At 38.9% G+C, this 15078-nt stretch overlaps 1 protein-coding gene across 3 annotated transcripts in view; it reads left to right on the forward strand.

Moving 5' to 3' along the window:
- Positions 1 to 1239: 1239 nt before the first annotated feature.
- The window catches only part of ATL2 (atlastin GTPase 2), a 56170-nt gene continuing 42331 nt past the window's right edge, over positions 1240 to 15078 (forward strand). For all 3 annotated transcript variants that reach the window (XM_081253519.1, XM_081253520.1, XM_081253521.1), the window contains exon 1: positions 1240 to 1371. In XM_081253519.1, coding sequence (XP_081109645.1) covers positions 1254 to 1371 — 118 coding nt within the window. In that variant the 5' untranslated portion in view covers positions 1240 to 1253. The remainder of the gene's footprint in view (positions 1372 to 15078) is intronic.

Raw genomic sequence — 15078 nt, forward strand, 5'->3', positions numbered from 1 at the left:
GATGATACCCTGCATAAAGCAGACTGGCAATATTAAATAGATGTCTCATAGGGAGATTATGAAAGGAAATCCATCATCAAGCAGGGCTTATGGCTTGGGGCTTAGGTTGTCCCGGGGCATCAAACCAGGATGCAGGGACTTAGGAAGTCCAGGAGGAGCTCCAAATCCCTTTCCAATAATACAGAAAACAGATGAATAAACAGCCCCCAAAACCCCTCTAGAATGGCACCTTGCAAGATTTGGCGACACACAGTGCTTTCCTAGAGGTCATGCTGGATGAAAGTCTGTGAGAAGACCTGCACAAGGCAGCGATTTGGACACCTGGACACATGCCTTTATCAGAGAGAAGGAATTTCTAGTGCAGCTGGTGATAATGGAAAAAATCCAAAAGAATAGGGACCATGTTTCACAGAAGCTTCCACAGGCAGATATTTATTTTTAAAAGTGACCTGAACTTTCTATAGGATGTCACTGGATCCCCACAAGAAGGTTCATCACAGTTAGGAAAGGACCAGCTACAATTCATTTTCTGATTAGAGTGCTTTCTGGTTTGCACCTGTAAGGGGCTAGGAGCAGCAGGGGAAGGGGATGCACAGTAAGAAGACAGGAGGAGGGCCTCATAAGTAGAAGGAAGCTATGCCAAACAAAGCATAGGATGGTCTCTAGATGGGAAACAATATTAGAGACCTGTGCGAAGAAAGATCAAAAGGAAAAGCAGGGCACCAGCAATAGCTTGGGAGTGCAGGGCGGGGGGAGCGAAGGAGGGAGGGGGGAGAATAGCAGTGGAGGAGGAGATAAAAAGGAGAGAAGGAAAGGAGCATGAAAGCAACCTCACGTGCAGTGCACGAGTCAACGATTATGAAGAGCTGCAAAGAGAATTGTGTTACTCGATTGGGAAGGAGGGACTTGGTTCTCTGGAGAGCCCTTCGGCTTTTACACAGACCCGCTCAGCGCTAAGGGGGTGCGGTCCCGGACTTAGGGCGGTGGGAGTGTGAGATGATTGCGGTGGGGGCGCCGCCCAATTTCTCCCCAAGGTGGAAGCCTGGGAAAACCGAGCGGCAGGCTGCAAGGCAAGCAGGGCGGAGGCGGAGCGAGGGCGCCGAGGGGCGGGACGAGGGAGGGCGTGGGGAGGACAAGGAGGCCCTGGTAAGGGCGGCACTAGGACCCGCCGGCGCCCCGCCGGCTCCCGGGAGGTTGATAAAGCGGCGGCGGCGTTTGACGTCAGTGGGGAGTTAATTTTAAATCGGTACAAGATGGCGGAGGGGGACGAGGCAGCGCGGAGGCAGCAGTCGCACGAGGGGCTGCGGCGCCGGAGGCGAACCAGCGACCCAAACACCGGGGTTAACCACGTCTCGTCCACAACCCTCCTAGGTACGGGCCGGTGAGGTGTAGGCTGCAGGGCCCGGGTGGGGAGAGGGTGCGGGCCGCTTGGGCTCGCTGGCACCGGCCGCAGGCTGTGGGGTCGTCGTCCGCCGCTGGCTCGGCTCTCCTCCCGCCGCCGCGTCTGGTCGCCGGGCCTAGCCCCCGCCGCGCCCCCGAGCTCCCGCGGCGCGCGGCCTGAAAGGGCGGTCCTCCGGCCGCGGCTCCAGCAGCTGTCGGGTGCACGGGCGGCGCGCGCGTCTGCGCCCGGCCCGGCCCCCTGCCTTCCCGCCCGCCGCGTGGCTGTAGCGGCGTCCTCCCCCCCAGAGGGGGCGGCCTGGAGCAGGGGTCGCAGACCCGGGGCGCGGGGAGGTTGGCGGCGGCGCGGGGAGGTCCTAGGGAGCTCCGGGCGACCTGTCACCCGGCCGGCACTCGCTGTCCTCTGTCCTTCGCGCGGAAGGGGAGGAAGGGTTAACCAGGTCGTGATGGGCCCAGCAGAGGAGGAGGACGCGCAGCTCGCGGGGGGAGGAGACACCTCGCTGCCAGGTTGGAAGGTTCTCCAGACACCCTTCCAGGAGGGAACCGCGGTCCGCAGGCCAGGGCTGTGTCCGGGGGCTCGGGTTCCGGGGACCCTTGGTTGCCGAACCCATTCATGCGGATAGCGCGTGTTTAGGATGCAAGTTCAGATTTAATTGTCAAAACTGGGGTTATGAGCTGTTTACTAATATTGAGATCACAGTAAGGTCCGATCGGACTGAAAGTGTCCGTGGTGTGAAGTCACCTGATCCTTCGCTCCCCGGTTTTGCTGAATGTGAGCTCCTACTGTACGTGTACAAGGAGCGCCCCTGCCCCCTGGAAGACGCATTTGCCTTGGCGGCGGAGTGTTGTGTGTCCCTCTCACTCACAACGCCCTATTTTTAGGAGTTTAGCATTTGATCCTTCACTGTGGTGTGAATTGAACGCCTGAAATCCTGATTGAGAATTTTGATGTTACTTAAAGGCATAAAGTTTTTCCAAGGCTTATAAATAGTAAAAGCCTACGGTTAGGTAAGTATGGCCATGGCATAGATAAGAGTTTATTAACTATACTAAGTATGAACTGTGTTTTTCAAATTTCTCTCCACAATCTGATAAAGGTTTTGTGAGGTAAAATGTAAAACATTTTGATAAAAGACTCACTTTAAAAGAAGAAGTTTATGTGAAATATACTTAGTCATTCATGGTAGACCTTGGACGTGTGGAATGTATGTCAGAGGTGATGACAAACTATAAGTTTTGCTAAGGGAAAAGACAGGAAATAAAGCTGATTTTATTATTGCTTGCCAACCAAAGCACTTGACAGAACTGTTTACACAGAAGAAAATGCTGCCAGAGGAGAGAGGTTTGCCTGAGACCTATTCTGGTTGGAATTCTCAAGTAATAAGTTGTTCTGGAATGCTGATGGATTGGTTAATTTAGCCCTTTTGGACCCTGGAGAGGCGGGGGTGCGTATTTATTTACTTATCTACTTATGCCGTTTTAGATGTAGTTTCAAAGCGTTTTATGTGTTTGCCTTATTAGGAGAAGCATTGCTTTATGACTCAGGATTATGAACATCGTTTTTAGGCTGTGGCACAGTGAGAAGAGATGCTATTCTTTTTTTTTTTAATTAATTAATTAATTTATTGGCCGAGTTGGGTCTTTGTTGCTGCGCGCGGGCTTCCTCTAGTTGCGGCGAGGGGGGCTACTCTTCATTGTGGTGGTGGGCTTCTCATTGCGGTGGCTTCTCTTGTTGCGGAGCACGGGCTCTAGAGCGCAGCCTCAGTAGTTGTGGCGCACAGGCTTAGTTGCTCTGCGGCTTGTGGGATCTTCCCAGACCAGGACTCAAACCCATGTCCCCTGCATTGGCAGGCAGATTCTTAACTACTGCGCCACCTGGGAAGCCCCGAGATGCTATTCTTAAGACTTGATAAATAGGGGTCATCATTTATTAAATGCTCCGCCTGCTACTCACAGGTTTTTGTCTTTGTGTGTGTGTGTGTGGAGTTAGTCCTTCATTTGATAGCCATTCCTATCAAATGACTGCCTAAAATAGTCCCTCTCCCTGCTAATTTGCTCTGAGTCACCCATTAATACATTAAAAACCAAGTAAACTTTTTGAGATTTGTGTTTAAAGTAAGAGCAAACAGGCTGTGATTGAGTAGGGACTCATCTGATTTTGGCTGAAGAAACTCTTTGTCTCCCTCTGCTTTCTGGATAAAGTCATAAGAGTTGAGTTGGGGTGAGTCAGGTGCCACTCTAGTAGTTTAGTCTTAGGAAGGTGCTTTGTGTCTCTCAAAGAGAAGTGCTTACTTACTCTTTCTAGGGTTATATTGTAAGACCTTTATAAAGCACTTATGAACTCTTCTATTCTAATGACTTTGTCGGATGCTAAGAATCTGTGGATGTGATTAAGTATTTAGTAAAGTGTTTTGAAATCCTTTGAAATTCTTTAGTTGGGGAAGAAAGAGCTTACAGTAAAGAGGTACTTATTATAGGGCAAATAAACCATGAGTTAAAATGAGATTCTGGCCTTAAGTCCAAGGCACCTATTTTCGGATTCATTTTTAGTTTACCTCTGTGTTTTAACTTTAGGATAAAGTTTTTGAGTATTCACAAGTGAAAGTAACTTTCTTGTAATTGTTAGACTGTTTCCAAAATTGTGTCTTTTCCATTCATCTGCTATTAAGCAGCTGCTAAGAGTATACCTGGAGGACTGTCATGTAGCTTGATGCTGGAGTTCAAGACATATTTAAAATTGTGAAACCTAGTAGTAAGATACATTTTAAAAAGTTGTTTATGCTCAATTGGAAGACCTTTTTGACACACAGGATTGTAAGCAAACTGTTTGGCAGGCTGTCAAAGAGCCAGAAATGTAAGGGATGGGAATAGGAGTTAAACTTTTTTGTAATAGTGATTTATAGCTTTACAGAAGGAGTTTTTTCCAGAGTGGGTGTAGGGAAACAGTTTTTTTGTTTTTCTTTCTTTTTTTTTTTTTTTTTAAGTGTAATCGTATTCTGATTGTCTAGCCATTTTAGGGTTGTATTGTTTACTCTCTTGGGTATTATTTAACTTAAGGAAGAGAGATGTGAATATAGAATAACTAAACTTGATCCCCCAATTAATTCATTACTCATGTAAGTTTCTTCCTATCCTTTACTCTTTTTCACCACCCATAATACAGAAGAACTATTGAGGGTTTTCTCCATAGCTTTAAAAGTGGATATCCAGAAAAAAAGACCAAGCTGAAAATATGTCAGTAGGATAATACTTGATACTTTATAAAGCACTTTAAACACCTTGCTTTGATTTTATTCTTAAAACCTTCCTGTGAGGGAATTAAGTTATTCCCATTGAAGGGAGTGATTGTGACTGGTCTAAGTCACAGAAACTAGTCAGAGGAACTCTTACTGCTCCTCACCAGACTTGGAGGAGGGTATGGGCCTTTCTTCATTGCAAATTATTGCATATCATTAGGGATGACTGGGTAAAACTTTGTTGAATGGAGTCTGAAATCATACTAATGAGAAGATGGGACAGTTAAAAAGTAAAGATAGGGCAGGTCACTAAGTGGAGTGGGAAATTTTAAAGTAGGAAGGCAAAAGATGGATACTGTAGAAAGAAGTAGAAGAATTAATAAAGTAGGCTTTGGGGTTAATCTGGGCAATACAAGTAGAATCTAGGGGGTTCCCTTGCTAAGGTACCAGTTTAATAAAATTATTTGTATAACTTGTATTTCTGGGATTGGCATCAGAATAAGCAGTAACTAATAACTTGGGGAAATATGTAACTGATGTTGTTTATCTAGGCTCTGTAGCACATTTTACCTGTTTATTGTGTAATACTCTGATTGTGGGGGCAGTGTTTCTTTAATCACAGGCAATCAAGATCGTGTAGTAGAAAAAGAATGAGGAATCAAAAGCTGAGTGATTTGGTTTAAACTCTTTGAGCTTGAAACCCCTCACATACAGTAGTGATAATAATCCCATAAGGGCTGTAGTGGGAAACAAATGAGGTGATAGGGTACAAGTGTTTTGTAAATTGTAGAGCTGTGTGTAAGACACAGTAATATATATGTAAGAATGTGCCAGTTTGACTACTTGTTCTATTATATATGTGTATATTTGCAATCAGAAAGTCTCTTCTAATTTTTTTTTCCTATAATGTGGACAAAGGTTTAATGTGGGTAAGGATGGTGGGTAAATTTTTAACTTTATCTGTAAAATGCTGATAATGTGTTCATGATTAGAGTTATTGTATTAAATGTGATTAAAGTGCTTAACCCAATGGCAAACATTCTATTTGATGGTACTTATTACTATAATATGTGGTTATTTAAGAGATTTTGAACTAAACATTTAATTTTTAAAATAGGTGATTTAAAAGGTCTTTGTTCAGTTTTTATAAGATAAAAATAAGCATTCATGCTTCTCAGCTATCTTTATTTTAATAAACTTTCATTTTAGAGAATCATTTAATCATGTGGCAAAATAGTCTTTCAGTTACAGGATTCAATGTGAATTAATTTCTTAGTTAAGGTCATGGCAGTTTTCCAGTAGAGAACATTGGGTTTTCAAACAATAAAGGTACAAAATCTAATTTACATCTCTTATGCACAAGAATGCCTAAAAAAGTGATTGACTTGAAACCACACTAATCATGAATCCCATAAAAAGCTTTTTTTCCCCTTCATGTAATTGTCATTTATAGAAGAGTCATGGGTAGTGATAAGAACATACTTATTTTAACTAAAGACTTAATTTTGAGTACTGTAAACTTCCTATGGCCTTCAGAATGGAATAACATTTTTTCCTTCCTGATGGTTAATATCTACCCTAGCAAGCTTGTAGGTCTTTTTTTGGGTTATTAAATAGATAATAATCTATGAAGGCACTTTAGAAACTTCAAAGCCTTCTACAAAGAAACTCTGTAAAGGGGGTGAAATTGGCACATTCAGCGAGCTGCTCTTTTTGTATTTGAATGAATGGGTTTATGAGATATTAAAAGCTGGATTAAGTTCACTTTTATTGAAATGGTGGAGGGGAAGTTGAATTTTGAGTGATAAGTTGGAGAGAAATTTTGACACGAAAATCACCCCTCTTCTTAGTGTTTTTGACAAAAACAGTTATTAATCATCAGAAAATGCTGTTTTATAGCCCTTTAATTTTAAGATAGATTTGACAATATGAGCAGGCTATGTGGAATTTTTGTTTAGAGTCAAGAAGCTTTTTATTGCATACACTTGGATGTTGTTTCTCAAAAAATCCTGAAGTAGGCTAAAAGTCCTTGTGAAGGTTGAGCAATATACCAGATACCAAATGTCTTACAACTGGATATTAAGACAGAAATTTACTGCCTTTTAAGTTACAGCTAAGCTTGTGATTTAACAGGACTTGTGATCACAGCTCTTAACCTAATTGAGTAATACGATAATTTATGCTTTGTTATAAAAGTTTAAAATTTAATTCCAAAAGCAGTAAATCTTTGTAGACACTTTGGAAAATACAAATAAAGGAAAAAAGAAGAAAGTAGAAATCATACCAACTAGTGGTAACCACTGCTAACATTTTAGTATACATCCTTTTTAAAATGCATAGTTTAATTTTTCCTAGATTAATATCTTACTGTAATTGTTTTTTTTTTTTTTTTTTTTTTTTTTGCGGTACGTGGGCTTCTCACTGCTGTGGCCTCTCCTGTTGCGGAGCACAGGCTCTGGACGTGCAGGCTCTGTGGCCATGGCTCACGGGCCCAGCCGCTCCGTGGCATGTGGGATCTTCCCAGACCGGGGCACGAACCCGTGTCCCCTGCATCGGCAGGCGGACTCTCAACCACTGTGCCACCAGGGAAGCCCCTTACTGTAATTTTATAATTTACTTTTTCATTTCATATTGTATTTCTCTATATGATTAAATCTCTACAACATGATTTTTTAAATGGCATTATTCTACTACTTAACTAATCTTCCTTTTGGTTATGGAGTTGTTTCTCGTGAATAATGCTAGCTAAGCATCTTTATAGATAAACCTTGACCGTATAGGGTAAGGTCTTAAAAGTAGATTTCTGGGTAAAATGGCCTGTACATTTTCAAAATTGAAGACACGCATCAGCAAATCCATTCAAAAAGGTTGTATCCATTTATTCTGTCTCCATTAAGGTTAGATTTGTGCTTGTTCACACGTGGGTGTTAATTAAAAATAAATGCCAACACATAGGAAGAATGGGGATCTCACTGTTTGTTTCATTTGCATTTCTTCAATTACAGTTGATGTTGAAATTTTAATATGGTAATTGAACGTGAATTCTTTTTTAAATTGCATTTTTGTATTCTTTGACCAGCTCTCAGTGTTTCTCTTATCTTTGTGAAAGCTCTTTTGTATACAAGAAATTCTCTTTTGTGTCTGTTTTTTAACAAACATATGAATAGTATGTTTTAAAAATGGTATATTTATTATTATATTTATTATTTGTATATTATTTATTATTTTAAAAATAGTATACTAGTATATAAAAATAGAATAATTTGTTTTAAAAATATTTAAAATGGTTCCATATGGGTGTTTTTCTTAAATAAATTGGCAACTCTCAACTTATTAACTTAGTGCTAGTCTCTTTTGAATATTTAGGTATGCTGTTGGGAGTTTCTTTTTTTTTTTTCTTTTTCTGTTTTTATTGTTTTAAATTCTTTGTGAGATATTGATTGTTTATTCCTGTCTCTTTATAATGCCAGAGTATGGGCATCTGCTTTAGTGCCCAGTAGTGTGGTAGAAGCTTCCAAGCTGAGGAGCTGGGTTCAAATCACCACCACCACCAAGCTTTGGCTTTCTTAACAAAAAAAATTTACTTTAGAAATTTAAGGTTAAAAGATAATGTCTTAAAACACCTGACGTGTATTGAGTGTACAAAGAAAGTTATTCCTTCTCAAGGGTAAAGGAGAACGTGAAGGGGCTGAGATTAGTTTTCTTTTGGGAGTAAAGAGATGGAGTAGGACAGGCAGATAGAGGACCATACTTGGACAAAGAACTACCTTTTTTGTCCCCTTGATGTTTTGTTGCTGTATTGAGCACCTGCCTTATAAAAGGGCTTCTCTGTTGCTTGTAATTAATGCCTATGTAGAAAAGTGTAGAACAGATCCCTGTTTCTAAGCTTTTATGTAGATGGGAGATCAGATAGACCTTATGCATATTTGTGAGTGAAGTTTAAGTTTATAATTTCAGAAGTAGAAATTAATGTGTGTTAATATTGTTGAGCAAGACTTCATGGGGGAGGTTGGGCTTATCAGTCCTTGAAGAATGGGTGGGCCTTAGCAGAGCTGTAGGATATACCACTTGTTTGAAGATAGAAAGATAGGCAGTATGTTGGGAAGCTTTAGTTAAAGCCCTTGTTCCTGCTTTCTAAGAATATTTCTAAAAGGGATGCTTAAAAAGTACTTGAAAGCAATTAGGTGAAGCAATTGAAAAATCAAATGTGTTAGAGCATGTTTACTAAAAAAAGGAATATGAGTTTTCCTGTAGCCAAGTAGAGCAAATAATTGATTTAAATAACTGAATAATTCCTAGAGAAACTGAATAGTCCCCCAAATGTGACTAAAAACTGTAAAGATGTGTGCTCCCTGCCCCTATTTTTGAGCATGTGTATTTCTCCGCCACAAGGAATCCTGACACGTACTCTAGAATTGCCAAACTTAGGAAAGGACAAAAGGAGAGTATAGTGAGAGCCTCTGATTCTCTTATCCCATTTGTTTTTTTCAAATTAGTCACATTTTATCTAGCTGGAAGGATGTTTATTTGTCTCTTTTTGGCACTATTTCTTTTTTACAACTGCTCTCTTAGTAGGATTTTTGCCTGTATTGAGCCAAGGTTGGGATTTGAGTATATACTCTACTTTTCTTTCCTTTTTTTTTAAACTGCAGTTGTAACAAGTCATCTGAGGTTGAGAGCTGGAGCAAAGTGGAACTTAGTGTCTTATTTCCAGAGTCTTGGCAGATACCTATTTGAGATTTGTCATGAAAACGCTATTCTAAATGTAAGCTTGTATGTATTTTTTTAAAATAACTCCTTTGTTAACTGGTTATCCCAAATTTCAATAGCTCTTCTATGAGTTTAATATCTTTTAACTTACTACAGAGTTAATTTGGGCGCCACAGAGAGAATGGTTAAACTATTTGCCTAAATTGAGGCAATGTATGTACTCTGGTTTTGTTGGATTCCCGATTGCTGTGTTAGAAAACGTTGGAGTCACTGTACCAACAATACTTTTGGAAATGGAAATTTAGTACATTGTCGCTTTATAAAGGCCTATAGAAAAGAGAATGTATACGGAATAATTTAGTGTTATCTGTTGACTACTCCAAAGGAGGGTGTTGAAGAACTAGCTCTTGTATGCATCGCTTCCTGTTTTCACTGTGACATCTTGACTTTGGGCTTTTCACCTTACATTCAGGCTCTTCCATTTGCCTTATATCTGATTTCCCTGTTTTTAGACTCTCATTATACTTCTTACTCACTCATCACCTTCAGTTGATCTCTGCAGCACAGCTTTGATCCTATCACTCTGCTTCAGAATTTTCCATGGCTCTCCTCAGGATAATGCCTCGCATTCTTAGCCTAAACTTTTAAGGTGAGCTGAATCTGAGTCTCATGGATACAGCCTTCTCCAGGGTGTCTTTACTGATAAACCTAGTTTAAATAATCCAATATAGCTCTTTTTCTTTGTACTGTCCTTTTATACTTGTTTGTGTCAGAACTTTGAGAGTAAGGACTATTAGTAGCAAATTGTACTACTTCAGTATCTAGCATAGTGCCTTGCTCTCTGATTACTAGTTTGAAGTAGATAGGGTGGGAGAACCTTCCTCAGTTCAGGACACATTGTATAGGTGTGCTGAGCCTTGTTGGAAGCAGTGAATATGAAACAATGAGTTGCACATTTATTTACATATATATGCATATCTTATTAAATATGGGAAAGTATAATTTTATTGCATCTTATGTCTTAAAAGTCTGCGATTTAAAACCTGCCCTTCTACATAGCTTATGAAGAAAAAAGTGTTTCCCAAATGTTGGGGGACTGTATAAATGATTTGCTGACTATAAATCCTTAAGTTTTGACAAGGAGATTTTTGGAAAAAATAAAGAGAAAAAAAGCTGTTGCCAAGATTTGTCATAAAGATGAGAAATAAACTTCTCTGCTTTTAAACGAACTGTTTCTGATAACTTTTTTAAGCTTTCTAAAAATCTTGAGCACATAAGAATTCACTTCTGAGTTTGTTTAACGAACGTGCATAGTTGGAAAATGATGGATCTGGCAGTTACAAAGACCTGGATGTACATCATGATCCGATTACTTACAAAATGTTAAACTTTGTTTAAGCAAACTGCTTAATCTAAACCTCAGTGTCCTCCTTTATACAAATAAGGAAACTCTTAGCTAATCGCACAAAGTGATTTTGAGGATTATATAGTCAGTAGTACAGAGTAAGCACTCTAAGTGTTTCTCTCTCTTCTATAGTAAAAGGAACAACACCTAAAATTATTTCATACAGTAAATTATTTCAAGGAATGAGAAAGTTCCTAATAATGTTTTCACCTCTTCTCCCAGATAGCCACTTCTTTCAGTTCTCTGTTCAAATGTCTCCTTATTAGAGAAGGCTTGCCTGACTGTTCTTTTGTAAAATGGCAACCCCGGCTTTCATTTCCCTTAACCTGTTTTATTTTTCTCTATAGCACTTAACACCAGCTGATGTCATATATTTGTTTTCTATCTCCTCACCTTTTGGATGTAATAAATTCCTAAGGGAAGGATTTTCTTTGTTGTTTATTGTGTTTGATACTGAATCTGCAGTTCTTAGAACCATGTTGTAGGTGTTCAGTGAATATTGAAGGAATAAAGGCTTATGCATCCCCACTTCTAGTCCTTTCACCCCTGCATCAGAATTGCCTTGGTGGTTGTTAGTGGGGTGTTTGTTACAGATGTAGATTCCTGGACCCCATATCTGAGCTGAATCAACTTTGGAGATGAGAATCAAGAGTCTGTATTCCAAACAAGCCACCCAGGTGGTTCTTTTAAGCTTTAGTGTGCATGGGACTCACTGTTTTACGATGTGGCTGGGGCTTATTAAATATTGACAGTATAACTTGGTTTCAGACCCATGTATAATTAAATTTCAGATGAATCGACTATTCTGTAGCAAACATTTTTTTTTCCTGTTGCTATGTCAAGGAATAGTTATGTGTTTTTGTAGTTTTGATTATTTTGGTTACTCTAGTTTTTGTCCAGAAATCCAGTTTAATCAGGACCTTAAAATCTCAAATACAGGATGCTTATCAGTCCACCTTTCCCAAACAAAACCAAACCCTTTAAAGCCATACATAATCTGTACTTGTTATTTTTTACTCATAAGAATAGATGAGCTAATATCAGGGATTTACTTTAAGTGATAAGCATCATTTAAAAATACGGACTGATTTGCATCTTCTTTCTATGGCTATACCACTGGGGGACAAAGATTGATCTTTATAAGAATTATCCTGTAACATTGAAAGGCAGTTTGGTATAGAGGAAACAGCATGGGCTTAATAAAAAGACTTAAATAGAAATCTTGATTCCTATACTACTTTTTAGCTGTAGAGTCTTGGAAGAATTTTTTTTTTAAACTTCTTTGAATGTCCACATTTCTTCTCTGAAATGGGGATAATTGCTAAGTCACAGTGTTGTTGAGAGGATTCCTCTCACAGTGCCCAGCATAAAGTTACAGAGTCATTCAATAAATAAGTTCCTTTCCCTATGGAAGTAAATTCTTAAGCAACTTAAAATACTTCATTAGAAACAATTGTAATGTATTTCAAACTTACAAAAATGACAGAGGAAAATATAATAGATGCCCAAGTGCCCTTGCATAGATCTAATACATCATATTTGCCATATTTGTTTTGAATCCTTTTTTAAAAAAGAAAGAAAATGTTACTCTAAGTTAGTGTTCTCCTGACATCTTTCTTTTTTCCTCTTCCCTCCCTCCGTACATATACACCTATTTTGAAGTTAGTATGTATGTTTCCTGATTTTTTAATAGTCCTATAATATATATATTTATTTTTTTCCATAAACAATATATGGTATAATGCTATATTTAAAAATTTTTAGAAAGTGGCTCAAACTGTGTATTTGTGGCTTGATTTGTTTTTTCATTCAACATTGGTTTTGAGTTTTATCTATGTGTACACATTTAATCGTATTCATTAATTTTAATTCTCTATTTCATGGTTTATCCGTGGATATTTAGGTTCCAATCTTTTTTTTTTGCAGTTACAAACAATACTTCAGTGAACAAGGAACCTTGTCTCTTCTGTGCATTTGTGTAAGAATTCCTCTAGCATATAAATAACTTATCTAAAAATTAAATTCAAAAAGTTTCAGTATTGTGCCTTTGAAAAAAGGTACCGGACCCTTTGGGTGACTTGGGTGAGATTTTCTGCAAGACTTTCCTTTAGAAGAAAATAGAGAAGAACCTTACTGAGGACTCTAAGTTGCGGAACCTAAATAGAATTTTTCTGAATTTCTGTCTTGTTGCTTAGAGTGTCCTGAGCCATTATTTATTCTATGGAGTATACTTACTTCTTATTTAAATGTATGCTTTAAGAGCTAGTTAATATTTGATGATAAACTTCGGGAAAAATATTTTGTAATCTATTTTACAATTTTCTTCATCTGTTTAGATAAATGCATAAAAGCATTTTTATCTTCAGTATTTTTTAAATGGGAACAGCAAAGATTCTGTGACATCAGTGCTGGTTACTGTGGAAACAGAGTAGATTTCAAGTGAAAAATGTTTGAATCTTATAGGAAACAACTTTTTGTTTATCTCCTGATTTGATAGTAATGAAGGAAGGAAATATGAACTACATTATATGCTCTTTAAAGTATTTTTAAAGCTTGGGTTACGTAGGATGGTCTTGTTGGTCAAGTGGGCAAAACTGATGGGGGAAAGTATCTGATATCTGACATTATTAGTAGGTCTTCTGGAGTCTTTATAGTTTTTATTTTTGCAGTTTGCATCATAGTTCCAGTTTTATATGAGAGAAATTTAACTTTTTAAGTTATTAATAACATTATTTTATAGGAGCAAATAGTTAAACCCTTTCTTGTAGTAGCTGCTTCTCTCCTTAAATTTTTTTGAAGTCCAAGTTTGTGTCTTTGTCAGTATTCTTATTCCAGGTGGCATCTTTTTGGACAGGGAGAGGGAAGCCTGCTATTAAAAGCTCACCCAGGTGACTGATGATGACTCCAGACCAAATTTGTACATTTATATTCTTAAAGTAGGGATGTCTATGTACACTGCCTCTTTTCACTTTATACAGAATCCACAGTACTTCGAATAGAGTGGTTAGTTTTATCAGAGTATTAGCAGTCTCCTAGGAAAAATGGAGGACTATAGTTTAGCTTGAAAACTTTTTTTTTTCCTTCAATGAAAACAGCATCACTAGAAACTACATGAAGTAAAATTAACTGAACGATCTTTATGTACTAAATACCTGTAAAATATCATGATCCTTGGTACTCTGTTCAGGGGACCATTGATGTTGGCATCACCGTGAAGTTATTTAGAAATGCAGTTTCAGGCTCCATCCCAGATTTCCTGAATCAGAACATTCATTTGAACAAGATCCCCAGGTGATTTGTATGCATTTTAAAAGTTTGAGAAGCACTAATGTAGAGGAAATAACATTAAATTAATAAGACCACGCCCAGTTCTCCCTCCAAACAGTGGTCTAGTCTTGTGTTTTCCTTATCTTTAAAAAGAGTGAATTTGGCTGCATAATCTCTGAAGCCCCTGTGAGTGATATATTAAATTTAATTTTAAGTATTGAGGCTAATTTTTTTTATAAACACTTTACTATGGAGAATTTCAAACATATACAGAAGTAGAGAGAATAGTGTAATGAGCCCATTACCCACATTCAACAGTTATGAGCTTCAGCAGTTATTAATTTATGGCCTATTGATTTTTTTTTAAAATTTATTTTTGGCTGTGTTGGGTCTTGGTTGCTGTGCGCAGGCTTTCTCTAGTTGTGGTGAGCGGGGGCTACTCTTTGTTTTGGTGCACGGGCTTCTCATTGCGGTGGCTTCTCTTGTTGCGGAGCACGGGCTCTAGGCTCGCGGGCTTCAGTAGTTGTGGCATGCGTGCTCAGTAGTTGTGGCTCGCAGGCTCTAGAGTGCAGGCTCAGTAGTTGTGGTGCACGGGCTTAGTTGCTCCACGGCATGTGGGAACTTCCCGGACTAGGGCTCGGACGTGGCAGATTCTTAACCACTGCACCACCAGGGAAGCCCTTTAGAATTCACCTTTTATGTTGTTTTGCCTTTTTTTGGTTGTTGTTTATTTTGGTCACACTGTGTGGCATGTAGGATCTTAGTTCCCGATCAGGGATCGAACCTGCTCCCCGTGCAGTGCAAGTGTGGAGTCTTAACCACTGGACCACCAGGGAAGTCCCTATGGCCTATTATGTTTCATGTTTACTCCCTTTCTTCCCTGGCACTTCCTTCTTTCACTTATTATTTTGAAGCAAATCCCACACATCATGTCTTTTCCTCCACAAAGAGTTCAGTATGTATCTCTAAAAAATAAGTATTGTGAAACTTCATACATTTAGAACTAACATACAGGTATGCACAACGATCAAAGATCATGTTTATTGGTTGAATTTTCTATAC

Source organism: Mesoplodon bidens (assembly GCF_964165515.1).
Source record: "Mesoplodon bidens genome assembly, chromosome: 14".
NCBI classification, from domain to species: Eukaryota; Metazoa; Chordata; class Mammalia; order Artiodactyla; family Ziphiidae; genus Mesoplodon; species Mesoplodon bidens.